General features: G+C 39.5%; 1 protein-coding gene across 5 annotated transcripts in view; it reads right to left on the bottom strand.

Moving 5' to 3' along the window:
* The window catches only part of LOC150082988 (uncharacterized), a 1,785,507-nt gene that overhangs the window by 884,421 nt on the left and 886,040 nt on the right, over positions 1–15,046 (bottom strand). For all 5 annotated transcript variants that reach the window (XM_090377722.1, XM_090377724.1, XM_090377725.1 and 2 more), the window contains one exon: positions 10,464–10,667. In XM_090377722.1, the coding sequence (XP_090233848.1) occupies positions 10,464–10,667 (204 nt within the window). The remainder of the gene's footprint in view (positions 1–10,463; positions 10,668–15,046) is intronic.

Here is a 15,046-nt window from a genome sequence, read left to right as displayed (position 1 = left end):
AATGTCAATGCCGTCCATGGGAACAATAACTGACTGTATCATCCACCATTGCTATCACCTATCCCAAACTGATAAACCCTGGATAGACAGCTCCATTAATTATGACCATCCTCTTTCTAGGACTGCTCAAAGGAGTTTGAAACACAACTTAAATTGTAGAAATCACTAACTCACCAACCTTGACTGCACACCTTACTTGAGACTTTCTAGTGTTGTAAGACATTCCAGCATCTAACTTTGTGACTTAAATAACTAGCAGCTGTCAGCATTCCCTGCTAGGGGCTTGACCTGGCACAAGCACCTCTTGGCAAACACATAGGACACCCTGCTCTTATGCTTTATACCCTCTATTCTACCCCCTCTTTTATATCTCCTGGCCATAGGTCAACTGCCTCTGCTACAACTGCCCCTGTCCCTCCCCCTTCTCTGCTACCTTCAACTATACTCTTGTGCTCTTTTCTAAACAAAAAAAAAAAATTTTATTATATTTTTTTCCCTCCATTCAACAACAGGTCTGCTGACGAGGCTACTAGAGACGGTCGTGTTCCAAGCCGCTAAGTGGATTTTTCTTATTTATTGATTTGAAATTATTGTTTTTCTAAAACTTTTGATTTAAATTTAGTAGCATAACATTATTTTGTGATTTTCTGATTAACTTGGTGTATTTATTCTTTACTCGGCCTTGTAATTGCATAAAAGTATCGGTAAAGGTTTCCACGTGTTTCAACTCCGCTACCGTTCGTAATTTTCCCGCCATTGTGATACGATAGTTGTATGCCGTACTACATAGCGTTAGTTGAACTTCGTTAGCAGTTAAATTTAAAGTTTAAATAAATACACATAACGACTTAGATTACAAATGTAATATAATTAATTATATTTAACATAATTAATAACATAACATAATTAATTATAATTAATTAATAAATTAATAGAATCATGACTCAGACCAGAGCAACAAAGCAAAAGGCTCAAGCTAATGGAAGCACTGCGGCTCAGAGCAGAACTGAGGGGGGCAGTTGTCCTCTGACTCACAGCCTTATAAAATGCACTGTTTGCTTGATGTTTGCAGAGCAATCAGGTACGGGACATGATACTGCCAAGGGGTATGTCTTTGTGTGTGCGCGATGCAAGGAGTGTATCGATATCAGGCAACAACTCGGCGTTCTTGTGGGCCTATATGAGAGCTTGAAGGACAGGGTGGATGCCCTCGAAGAAACTAAATTGAGGGGCCCATCAAGCTCTCAGCTGCCCACATCAATGCCAGAGCTTGCACTTGGGCATTGCATGACACAGAGACAACCCCCAAGGCAGAACGCGCTGGTCCCGAAGGAACTAGTAGTTGTTGGTGACTCTATTGTCAGGGAAACGGGGAACATACTTTGTAAAAAAGATAGGTGGAACAGGACCAGGGTATGTCTGACAGGGGCAAAGGTTGATGACGTTGTAGAGCGAATATCATCTTTTAAGGGCACAAAAGGTGATATAGTTGTACACGTTGGCACTAATAATATTAAGAGTAGGAGACCGGCAGAATTACTTAACAAGTACAGGTCACTGTTGAACAAAAGCCGAGAATTAGGGTTGAATTTGAAAGTGTCTGCAATTCTGCCCAGACACAATAGGAGGGAGTATATGATGAGAGCCTTGTCGATCAATTCGGCCCTGGAAAGATTGTGCAAGGCTCAAGGGGTAGAATTTTTTTCAGCCTGGACTGTACTTGTTAACAGGAGAGATTGCTTCTACAGGGATGGGATACACTTAAATAGAAAGGGTGCAAGAATATTTGCTGATGCTATCGAGGCAGTGTTAGGTGGGTCGGAAAACTGCTAGCTTGGGGGGAGACAAAGACCAATAGATTGACAGTAGCCACTGGCAGAGGTGAAAGAGATTCTTGCACTGCTTCTATTAGAATGAGCAGAAGCCTGAAAAACAAGATGCATGGTATTTCAGAGACTGCTGGGAGCCATTGCGGTACAAGTAAACACATGGGTTGTGTTATGGTAGCTAAGAATAGAAACAGGTGCAGGTATACTTGCGTGTACACCAATGCTAGGAGTTTAGTAAATAAATTTGATGAATTTGAGGTATTGCTCAAAACATCGAAGGCAGATATTGTTGGGATATCAGAGACGTGGTGTCACACAGATATAAGGGATGCAGAACTGGAATTTGGGGAGTACAACGTCTACAGAAAGGATAGACAGGATAGGAAGGGGGGAGGGGTTATGCTATTAGTTAAGAAACACATAAAAACCAAGGATGTGAAGACAGTCAACATCGCTGGACAGTGCAGTGTGGAGTCAGTTTAGTGTGACATAAACATTGGGAGATCAAAATTGAGAGTAGGAGTGTGCTATAGGCCTAATGACTCTGATGAGTATAATAAGGAACTGTACGGGAAATAGAGTGGGCCAGTAAATCAGAGTGTCTTATAATGGGAGATTTTAATTTCCCAGATATTGACTGGAATTTGGGGGCTGGTTACTCACACACTAGCAGGGCTTTTGTGGATTTATTGGATGATTGTTTTCTACATCAGCATGTTCGGGAGGCAACTAGAGGGAGTAATACTCTTGATTTGATTATCAGCAGTGATTCTTCATGCATTAAGAATCTGCAGATAAATGAACCACTAGGTGGCAGTGATCACAGTGTGCTGAAGTGGGATTTACTGAAAGAGGTAACTACCATTAGGGGTAAAGGGAAGGGTTATTGCTTCCGTAAAGGCGACTACGATGGACTGAGACAGTATTTAAATTCTATACAGTGGGACCAACTGATGATGTTACCAACAGCAAATTCAAAATGGGAAGCATTCAAAGAACTTATCTTGGAAGCTACTAGGCTTTACATACCAACTAAGAAATATTGTTCAAGGTTTAGGCCAAAATGGATGTCAGATGAACTAATGAGGCATATGGCAGAGAAGAAAAATGCATGGGATACTTACCAATTAACACATGACACAGAAGCCTATGATAGATACAAGTTGATATGCAACCAAGTTACAAAGGAGGTTAGGCAGGCGAAGGCAGATTACAAGAAATCCTTGGCAAGGGATGCAAAGAAAAACAGCAAAGAGTTCTTTACTTATGTAAACTCTAGAAGGAAGGGGATGAATCAGATTGGTCCACTGGATATTGATGGGTCAACTGTTGATGATCCTGCTCAGGTAGCTAACAAACTAAATGAATATTTTGCATCGACATTCACACATGAGGAGTTATTCAGCAAGGGGAATGCCAGAGGTGTATTCAACTCTAGCAGTAAGCTACAGAATCTTGAAATAACTGGGAATAAAGTGGAGGAGAAACTGTTGAAGGTAAACACAAGAAAGGCACCCGGGGTGGATGGGATCTATCCAGTTATATTAAAGGAGGCAGCAAAGGAAGTAAGCAAACCCTTAGCCATAATTATGAGAGCTTCCTTGGACTCAGGGGAGGTACCCATAGACTGGAAATGTGCAAATGTGACCCCAATTCACAAAGGAGGATCAAAGGCTGACACAAGTAATTATAGACCTGTGAGCTTAACTTCTGTTCCAGGAAAATTAATGGAGGCACTGATTAAAGAAGCACTGCAGGATCATTTAGACAAGACTTCAGTTATAGCTCAGACACAGCATGGTTTTGTTAAGGGGAAGTCTTGCCTGACCAACTTGATTGGATACTATGATGCAGTCACAAAAGAACTGGATGCAGGGAATAACTTTGATATTATATACTTGGATCTTAGAAAGGCTTTTGATACTGTTGCACATGGAAGACTGCTACACAAATTGGAGCAGTGTGACATTGGAGGCAAATTGCTGCTATGGATAAAGGGGTGGTTGAGGGGGAGAAGACAGAGAGTGGTAATCGATGGACACTGCTCATCGTGGACTAATGTTATTAGTGGAGTCCCTCAGGGCTCAGTGTTGGGTCCATTATTGTTTTCTGTATTTATAAATGATATTGATGATGGTATATCAAGCTTAATGTCCAAGTTTGCAGATGATACAAAGGTTGGCAGGGTTGTCAAGGACACTACTGACACTATGCTGCTGCAACAGGATCTGGAAAGGTTGAGCAGATGGGCTAAGAGGTGGCAAATGAAGTTTAACATTAACAAATGCAAAGTACTACACATGGGAAACAGCAACCCCAGAGCAACGTATCAACTCTGTGGTACTACACTGACAGTAGTAGAGAATGAAAGGGACTTGGGGGTGGTTGTGCAGGCAGATATCAAGTTCTCTGAGCAGTGCAGACGGGCTGCAAGAGTAGCTCATGGAGTATTGTCAATGATATACAGGAATTTTTCCAGCAAGGTTAGGGAGGTGATTATTCCATTGTATAAGGCAATGGTCAGGCCACACCTAGAGTACTGTATACAGGTCTGGAGGCCTCATTTCAAGAAGGATGTAGAGCTGCTGGAATGAGTACAGAGAAGGGCAACAAGATTAGTGAATGGAACAAAGGGGTGCTCTTACGAAGAAAGGCTTAAGTTTTGCAAATTACAGTGTCTGGAGACTAGGCACTAGCGAGGTGATCTGATAGAGGTGTATAAAGCCTTGAATGGTTTAAGCATGCTCAATGCTGATGGGATTCTTCCTCTAGCTCAGAAAAATCACCTGAGAGGGCATAAATTCAAATTGAGGAAAGACAGATGTAGGATAGACGTGCGGAAATTTGCCTTTAGCCAGCGGGTGGTTGGTTGGTGGAACAGACTGCCATCCCTTGTGGTGGAGGTTGATAGCCTAAATAAGTTTAAGGCTCAGCTGGACAGGTATTTTGAACGAACAGAGGGGTGAAGTGGAAGTGGTTTTTTTTTTTTTTTGGCTGATGCTGCATAAGCTTGCTTTCTTGCATCAAATGCCTCTACTAATGCTAATGCTAATGCTAATGCATCATGGAATGCTCAGACAACTGTGGCCAGCCCAGTAGTAGAGTACCACACACTGCCTACTTCCTGGCCCATCTGTCAGCCAGTATACAGGAACTTTCCTTTAGTGAACAATTCACCAGAAGCAATTTAGAAAAAACTAGATAACTAGAGCAAAAAACACATAAAAAAAAAGGTGTAAGTAGCAGCATTATCAATCTACTGCAAGATGGAAGCCTCCTCAACAATTCATGTTGAGGGAAATGGACCACATGCAGGTCCAGGGCGGATAGGCAGATTTTTTTTTTTTTTTTTTTTTTTATGAGAACCCCAAACACGAGAGGTATTAGAACCTATAGTACTTAGTACCGTGCTTGGGTTGGAGGTTGAGAAGACGAAAGAAGATATTTGTTGACATTGGACTTGAACTTCTGTAGATTGTAATTTTCAGGAAATAAGTATGAAGGAAGGTTGTTCCAGAAAACGGCAGTTGAATGAATAAATGAGGAAGATGAAAAGTTGGTTCTGTGGGTTTGAAGTTGGACAGTAAATGGATGTTGACTGGTGGCGGCACGTGTTCGGACTGTTTTGAAAGAGAGAGCGGGAATTATAGAAGCCAATTCAGAAGAACAGCGCCCATGGAAGTATCTGTAGAAGAGGCATGCAGCAGAAACAGTATGTCTATGAGAAAGCGAGTGGAGAGACTCTGTTAGAGATAAATCATTAATTAACCTAACTGCCCTCTTCTGAATGGAATCAAGAAGCCTGAGAGAGGTTTTGGGGGCACCACCACAGATGTGGGAACAATATTCCATGGCAGGGCGGATTTGTGATTTATACAGAGTGAGCAGCTGGTTGGAAGAAAAGTAACGCCGAGAGCGAAAGAGAAAACCAAGTTTTTTAGATGCAGAGGAAGCAATATTTGTAATGTGCTTGTGCCAAGAGAGATTAGAAGTCAGGATAATCCCCAAAAGAGATATATCATTTTGCCTAGAAATCGGAGTGTCACTAAAGATAAGCATAGGAGCATAAGAATCCTTTTTGCGAGATATAAGACAAGACTGAGTTTTAGAAGGATTGAAATCAACTAAGTTGTCTTTGCCCCACTGGAGAATTACCTGAAGATCGGCATTTAAGGAATTGGCAGCAGATTTTCGAGAACTTGAAGCTGATTGAGCAGGACAAGGTTTCTCAAAATGGAAAGTTGAATGCAATGTGCTATCATCGGCAAAACTAGGGATAGGATTTCCAGTCAATGGAAGAAGGTCATTGATATACAAGAGGAAAAGAGTGGGGGAAAGAACTGAACCTTGGGGGACACCGGCATTAGTGGAGAAGTTAGAAGACAGAGAGCCATCTACCATCACCCTCAGTGAGCGATCAGAGAGAAAACTGGATAACCAATTACTAAAAACAGTTGGCAAACCATAAGATGGAAGCTTGTTTAGAAGACCTTTATGCCAAACACGATCAAAAGCCTTTGAGATGTCAAGAGCAACTACTTGTGTTTCACCGAACCTTTCCATTGAATTAGTCCATAAATGGGTAACATAAGCCAGAATATCACCAGTGGATCGACACTGATGGAATCCATACTGGCGATCGTTGATCAGACGGAAGGTTTCTAGGTAGTTTAAGAGTTGGCGGTTAATTGATTTCTCCATTACTTTAGAAAGAGTAGAAGTAATTGCAATGGGACGATAATTGGATGGGAGGGATTTGTCACCCTTTTTAGGAACTGGCTGGATATGAGCAAATTTCCAAGCAAAAGGAAAAACACCTTTGGAATAAGAAAGTGAAAAAAGGCGGCAAAGAATAGGAGTAAGGTCAGGAGCACAAGTTTTGAGAACAAGTGGAGAAATACCATCAGGACCTGGAGCTTTCTTAGCATCAAGATTCATCAAAGTCCTTCTGATATCCTTTTGACGGAAGACCACAGGAGGCATTGAATGGAGCGTGTTAGGAATGGTGGGAGGTGTTTTACCAAGATCATTAATACATGAGCTGGAAGAAAAATGGGATGCTAGCAGGTCAGCTTTATCCTTGGCTGAAGTGACAACAGAACCATCTGGTTTGGACAGAGGTGGGAGCAGAGATGGGCAAAAGTTGCGGCCAATAGCTTTGGCAAGAGACCAGAATGCTCGGCTACCATTAGGGCAAGAAGCAAGTTTTCTACTCTTAGCCTGTTCAAACTCTAGTTTGGACTGATTAATAACTGCTTTACAATTGTTGCGAGCTTTGGTGTAGGCAGAAAATGAAACTGAAGAATTAGAAACAAGCCAATTACGATATGCAACATTCTTCTCTTGGACAGCCTTAGCACATTTATTGGAAAACCAAGGTTTAGATAAAGGATGAGATTTTAAAGTGGAGTGTGGGATACAGGATTCCATTCCTGCAAGAATAATTTCACTGACACAATCTGAGCAAACGTTGACATCAGAAGTTTTGAAACAGTAATCAGACCAAGGAAAAGAAGAAAAGAAGTCGCGCAGGTCATCCCATTTTGCATTCTTGTAATGCCAAACAATACGAGGTTGGGAATAGCCATGAGATAAAGGTTCCATTGGAGAAGAGACAATCACCAAGTTGTGATCTGAAGTGCCTAAAGGACCTCTCACTTCGACCTTGTACTTAGAAGGGTTGTTTGTGAGAAAAAGATCAAGCATATTGGCTGTATGATTAGGATTGTCCGGTATTCTTGTAGGTAAATGAACAATCTGTGCTAGGTCATTAGTAATTGCAAAAGCCTCAGCATCTCGACCTGCTGGGTCGGTGTGACTAGAAAATGGAAGCCAGCTGGAGTTGTGAACGTTAAAATCACCAAGGAAAATTACCTCACTGATAGGAAAGTTGGACTGGAGAAAGTCAAGTTGCAAAGAGAGGAAGTCAAAGAGCTCCAAGTGATTAGTGGAGTTGGGAGAACGGTAGAGACAACAGATGAATTTGACACAATGAGGTAGAGAGATTTTAAGCCAGAGAAGATCAAAGAGAGGAGATTACAAATTGCCAAGTCTCTGACAGGGAATATCAGAACGGACATATGCACAAGTACCACCTTTGAGGCGAAAGGAATCATACAGCAAATAATTTGGACATCTGAGATGAAAAGTAGTTGAATCAACTGATAACTGAGATTCAGTCAGAAAAAGTACATGGGGTTTGGAAGACTGCAAGTGGAAATGGACATCGTTGAGATTGGAATTAAGACCACATATATTTGTGAAATGAATTAGGAAGTCCTTGGGAGGTTTAGATCTTTTCGCAGATAAGCTTGCTCTCTTATTTTGACAATTCATGGTGTATTCAATAGTATGAAAAAGTGGGTGGGACATGCCGTATGAAGTAATGAAATTTTTGGATATGGCGTACATGTGGTAAGAATATACCCAGATCCTTGACATAACGTGGCCTCGACAATGCTTCCCGCATACACACTACTCGGACTCCCTCCAGTCACTATCTGGCAGAGTAGAGGTAGCAAGATTATACACTAGCTGATCCGGAAGCCTCCTAGAGAGTTACCAATAGGTTTGGTCCGGTGTACTATCTAGCGGCCGGCCTGCGAACACCGTTTTAGAGCTGTACCCTCGAAATGTAAGGAATATTGGATCTCGCCACGACAGTCATCATAACCGCAAAAATCATCAATCATACTGCATGATGGAAGAGATAGGGAAGGGTTGGCCGGAACTTAGCTCTAGAGACTAAACATGGGTTCGACCACTTCAAGCCTCCAATAAGCAAAGTGGTGGTATTTCACCGGTTGATGAGAGTCATCTACCACCTAGTACTGCCTGGTAACATAGAGGGGCGGCGTTCCTCCATGTGGTGTGGGCGCCACACCTCGACCCCTGCTTACGTTGGTTCACACCTGGGTGGTCACCCACCATGTACTTGTGCATGGAGGTTATACCCAGGATTACTAACAGTCCCACCATCGTGAAGGTGCAAGCAGAGGATTTGGCTGTCATAGACCGTCCGGACTTCGCCGAAATTGGATCCACTTGACTTAAGTGTCACCTGAATATCAGTTCCATCAGCGTTTTAGACTCCCAGGTAGCAACAACAGCTTGTCTGGCATATCTGAGAGAATGTCTGTGACAACCTCAAGGACCAATTGACCATATTTATCAGTGAGGGACTTGAACCCTGGTATATTCAAAGAGTGTGTGCTACTGCACTCCTGCTCCTGACCACTCGGCTACAGAGGGCTACACAAGAGCTCAAATAAATTCCAGAAAATATGGGAATGGCCAGCTTAGCATGCATGGCCTCAAATTAAGGAAGCTGTAGGTTCCAATCCTTCCAAGTAATAGTAGTGGAAAATGATGCAAGAAAAGAAGTTTATACAGCATCACCAAAAAAAAAAAAAAAAACATTTCTCATTTCACCTATTCATCCCCTCCAATAGTTTGTCTACCCAGACGGAAGTTTGTTCCAGCAAAAAACAACTTTCTGACTGAAGACAAAAATTCCGCACATCTATTTTATGCTTATGCATATAATTAATACCTGTAATTATACATATAATTGCACATATATATATATATATATATTTAATACATATATAGTGCAAAATAATTGCACATATACATACAGGGGGTCCTCAGTATCTGAGTAGTCATTATCGGAGCCCCCGAAGTTACAAGGATTTGAAAATTAAAGAATTAAAGGAAGCCCTTGAGAAAACTGACCAAGCACTTGAATATTTTTTGCAAAACCATCCTCTTCATGACTGTGCAGCAAAAGTTAAGTGTGAAGTTAAAGACATAACTAAATGCTACGACAAAATTTTATCTGAAAAAATATGGCAAAAAAAAAAAAAAAAAACTCTGATTCATTCTTTATTTGTAAAAGTGAAAAATAGTGTAACTTCAGTAAACTTTACTTAACTTTACATTGTTCAACGTATTGTAATAAAAAATGTCTAATAAAATAACTGTCTTAATTTTCAGTTCCTTCAATCCATTTTTACTATGTACAAGTACATAATACTAACTGCATCTTGTTTATCCACTGGCAACCACTGGGTCAGTGGAGTTTACACTAAATCATCAATATAAATATTAATCGTATTTAATAGTCATGGGCTTGAACCCTGGTCCATTCAAACAGCATGTGCTACTGCACTCTCACTCATGACCACTCGGCTACATCAATTTGGTCCCCATTTTAAGTGGAATTTTCTGGATCCAATTATCCTTGGATAATGAAGACCCCCATATATAAAAAAGCAAATAATTGGGAAATACATTCTAATTGACAAGTAGTATCAATTTTGACATGATATTCTGAAAATTCAGAAAAATATAGAAAAAATAGATATATAAAATAAATTCTGAAAATTAGATAAATAAAAGTCTTTGCTCAACTACATCGATGCATATTAAGTGGAACCCTAAACATATTTCATGTATTGCCTATATTTAATCACACGTTTTTATTATACTTCTAGCATGTTTCAATATATTCTCTTAATTTGTTACCATAATTTAAACAAAAAATATAATTCAGAATCAAATAATGTTAACTACGATTAAAGTAAGGAACATGATAACGACTATAACAATTAAAAAATGACAGTCGCAGCTTACCATAGTAGAAATTACTTCATATGGTTTTTCATAGTCAGTTTTATACTTGGATTTAATTTCATTCTTCCACTGATTTGGTGGTTTCATACAAAATATGTACACACAATCTTTAAACCACTGTTCGTAGTCTCCTATTGCTACTCTTTGTAACATATCTGTACAAATTAGTTCAAGGCCAGAGGGATACTGCTGGAAAAATTCAGTCTGCAAGTATGAAAATATTTTTTTTTTTTCAAGTAATAATAAATAATGTTATAAGTTAATTCATTTATTTATATAAAAAAAACATACTATCAACAGGAAGTAATCTGTACAGCTACCCAAGTGCTGTGTTATTTTTTTCACTTTTGATTTTTAAAAATTTTATCTAGTACTATATTTGTCAAACTAGCATAAGATAAAGTTTTATTTGTTTACTGAGGTTTTTAAGAATTGTACTTCAAATTAAGTACAATTCTTAGTCTATAACTGTTATAATCAATGCTGTTGATTAATTAATTTGAAGTTATCACTGATAAAGTTGTCACCTAATGAAATATCTGAATCTTGTTGGGTTTTTTATTACTGGTTGTCAAATATTAGTTATAAGTTAGATATGAGTATCCATATCCTGTAATTACAAAGTGATAGCCTTATAATGACATCAGCAGTAATAAGACTATATAAAACTGTGATTACCTATTCTTCTTCAGGTCTTCTATTCATAAAGTTTATATTAAAACTGTGCTATTTCTTATGTTTTATATTTTTCATAACAAAATAAAAACATTGAAAAACTAAGGAAAATATGAAATTCAATGCTCATTTTCACAGGCATATCAGAATGGCTCAGTTCACCGAAGACAACAGAATACAATGGTGATGGTTCTGCTTTGGGAACTATTAGGAGAAGGGCTCTGTAACCTATTTATCAATGGATAATTAAACAACATGTTGTGTTGTATAAGTATTTAGTATTAGTAGTGGCAAATGATGCAAGGACACTGCTCTTCACGGACTAATGTTATTAGAGGGGTCCCCCAGGGATCAGTGTTGGGTCCATTGTTGTTTTCTGTATTTATTAATGATATTGATGATGGTATATCAAGCTCAATGTCCAAGTTTGTAGATGATACAAAGGTCGGCAGGGTTGTTGATGACTAATGACAGTACATTACTGCAACAGGATCTAGAAAAGTTTAGCAGATGGGCCAAGAGGTGGCAACTGCAGTTTAACATTGACAAATGTAAAGTACTGCATATGGGAAGCAGTAACCCCAGAGTAACGTATAAACTCTGTGGTACTACACTGACAGTGATAGAGAATGAAAAGGACCTGCGGGTAATTGTGCAGGCAGATATGAAGTTTTCTGAACAGTGCAGACAGTCTGCAGGAGTACCTTATGGTGTCTTGTCAGTGATATACAGGAATTTTGCTAGCAGGGATAAGGAGGTGATTATCCCCTTCTATAAGGCAATGGTCAGGCCACACCTTGAGTACTGCATATAGGTCTGGCGGCCTCATTTTAAGAAATATGTAGAGCTGCTGGAACGAATACAGAGAAGGGCAACAAGATTAGTGGATAGAACAAAGGGTTGCTCTTATGAAGAAAGGCTTAAGTTTTGCAAATTACAGTGTCTAGAGACTCAAAGACTAGGCACCTGCGAGGTGATCTGATTGAGGTGTATAAAGCTTTGAATGGTTTGAGCGTGCTTAATGATGATGGGATTCTTCCTCTTGCTCAGAATAATCACCTGAGAGGGCATAAATTCAAATTGAGAAAAGACAGTTGTAGGATAGATGTGCAGAAGTTTGCCTTTAGCCAGTGGGTGGTTTATTTCTGGAACAAACTTTATCTGTCATTGTAGAAGTTGATAGCTTAAATAGATTCAAGGCAGAACTAGACAAACATTTGGAGCGAGTGGATGGGTGAAATGAGAAGGGTTTTTTTTTTTTGGTTGATGCTATATAAGCTTGATTGCTTGCACATGTGCCTTTGTCATGAGCTCTCTTGATAAATAATTTTTCAAGCAAAATATATATTCAGGTTGATTTCAGGTTTCAAGCAACCTGAGAAGGATCATCAACAGTTATACTATTGATGTCTCGTGGACCAATGTGAGTAATCCCTTTCCTTCTGGTGTTTACAAATAATAAAAAAAAAAAAAAAAAAAAAAGGAGTCTTTGCTAATTTAATTGTATTTTTTGTTAGAGACTTCTCATAATCTCTTTAGCTTGATTAACCTATTTTGTCACTTTACTGTAGACTAGTTTATACCTACTGTAGATTTCTGTACATCCTAATAATTTCCAAGCATCCCATGCATTTTCTTCTCTAACACTAGTCTCCAGTAGTTTTTATGCCTACTCCTCTGAGTGCTTCCCCTTTAAAATTTTCAGTTGGTAATGTCATCAGTTGACCACAATGAATAGATTTTAAAAGCTATCTGATATATATACAGATCCATAGTTAAGAAAATTGGAACTTCCTGGCATATTGTTTGCAAATGTCTATATTTCTGACATTGATAGCAGCTTAAGCGGTTTGAGAAATAAGAATAAACAGAACAGTGTAAATAGTGTTTACAGAAGTTGGTTTGGCTGGGTTGTTAAAGGTATGTATTATACTGCAATTGAAAACTACAACACCATCCTTTTTGATCAGAGTATATTTTGCTTTGGTTACCTGCTCTTTCCTTTTCGGAGGCATTTATAAGATCCCATTCTGAGATTTCCTTTACAGCCATTCTGAGCAGCATGTAGAATAATATAAATATTCATACGTTAAACATCTGGGACTGAAAATTTCAACTTCCTTTGTATCAGACACTACAGTTCTTGCTTAATTGTTTTCTAATTGTCTTCTATCGCGTTACTGAAACGCGATACAGCATATCCGGAATTCGATAGCATTAGCTTTGTATAGTATAGTGCATAATATAATATTGTCAATTAATCAGTAGATCTATTAATCTTGTTAAACTTCATTGTCAATTAAATTGTTCTTTTAACTATATATATATATAACGACTTAGAGTACAAACGTAACAAATAATTAATACATACTTGATACGGAAGTTATATAAAGGGAACTCGTAGATAACACTCGATACTGAAAAATAAATATAGCGTTATAACTGTGTTAAGATACAAGTTTAAGGTTTTAATTTTGTTCTGAAATTGTAATTTTACTGACATTTAAATCGAAATCATGACTCTGACCAGAGCAGCAAAGCAAAAGGCTCAAGCTAATGGGAGTGCTGTGACTCAGGGGAGAACTGAGGGGGGCAGTTGCCCTCTGAATCACAGCCTTTTAAGATGCACTGTTTGCTTGATGTTTGCGGAGCAATCGGGTACGGGACATGATACTGCCATGGAGGATGTCTTTGTGTGTGTGCACGATGCAAGGAGTGCAAGGAAATTAGGCGACAACTCGGCGTTGTTATGGGCCTATATGAGACCTTGAAGGATAGGGTGGATGCCCTCGAAGGAAATAAATTGAGGGGCCCATCAAGCTCTCAGCTGCCCACATCAACGCAAGAGCTTGCACTTGGTCATCTTGCAACACAGAGGCAGCCCCCAAGGCAGAATGCGCTGGTCCCACAGGAACTAGTAGTTGTTGGTGACTCTATTGTCAGGGAAACGGGGAACATGCTTTGTAAAAAGGATAGGTGGAACAGGACCAGGGTATGTCTGCCAGGGGCAAGGGTTGATGACGTTGTAGAGCAGATATCATCTTTTAAGGGCACAAAAGGTGATATAGTTGTACACGTTGGCACTAATGATATTAAGAGTAGGAGACCGGCGGAATTACTTAACAAGTACAGGTCACTGATGGAAAAAAGCTGTGAATTAGGGTTGAATTTGAAAGTGTCTGCAATTCTGCCCAGACACGACAGGAGGGAGTATATGATGAGAGCCCTGTCGATCAATTCGGCCCTGGAAAGATTGTGCAAGGCTCAAGGGGTAGAATTTTTTTCAGCCTGGAATGTACTTGTTAACAGGAGAGATTGCTTCTACAGGGATGGGATACACTTAAATAGAAAGGGTGCAAGAATATCTGCTGATGCTATCGAGGCAGTGTTAGGTGGGTCGAAAAACTGCTAGCATGGGGGGAGACAAAGACTAATGCACTAACAGTAGCCACTGGCAGAGGTGAAAGAGATTCTTGCACTGCTTCTATTGGAATGAGCAGACGCCTGAAAAACAAGATGCAGGATATTTCAGAGACTGCTGGAAGTCATTGTGATACAAGTAAACACATGGGTTGTGTTAGGGTAGCTAAGAATAGAAACAAGTGCAGGTATACTTGCGTGTACACCAATGCTAGGAGTTTAGTAAATAAATTTGATGAATTTGAGGTATTGCTCAAAACATCAAAGGCAGATATTGTTGGGATATCAGAGACATGGTGTCACACAGATATAAGGAATGCAGAACTGGAATTTGGGGAGTACAATGTGTATAGAAAGGACAGGAGGGGAGGAGGGGTTATGCTATTAGTTAAAAAACACATAAAATCCAAGGAAGTGAAGCAAGTCGACATTGATGGACAAGGCAGTGTCGAGTCAGTTTGGTGTGACATAAGCATAGGTAAATCAAA

Source organism: Mastigoproctus giganteus, chromosome 7 (assembly GCF_048544385.1).
Source record: "Mastigoproctus giganteus isolate SK-2022 chromosome 7, ASM4854438v1, whole genome shotgun sequence".
NCBI classification, from domain to species: Eukaryota; Metazoa; Arthropoda; class Arachnida; order Uropygi; family Thelyphonidae; genus Mastigoproctus; species Mastigoproctus giganteus.
Note: the sequence above shows the minus strand (reverse complement) of the source record. Positions and strands in the feature narration are given on the sequence as shown.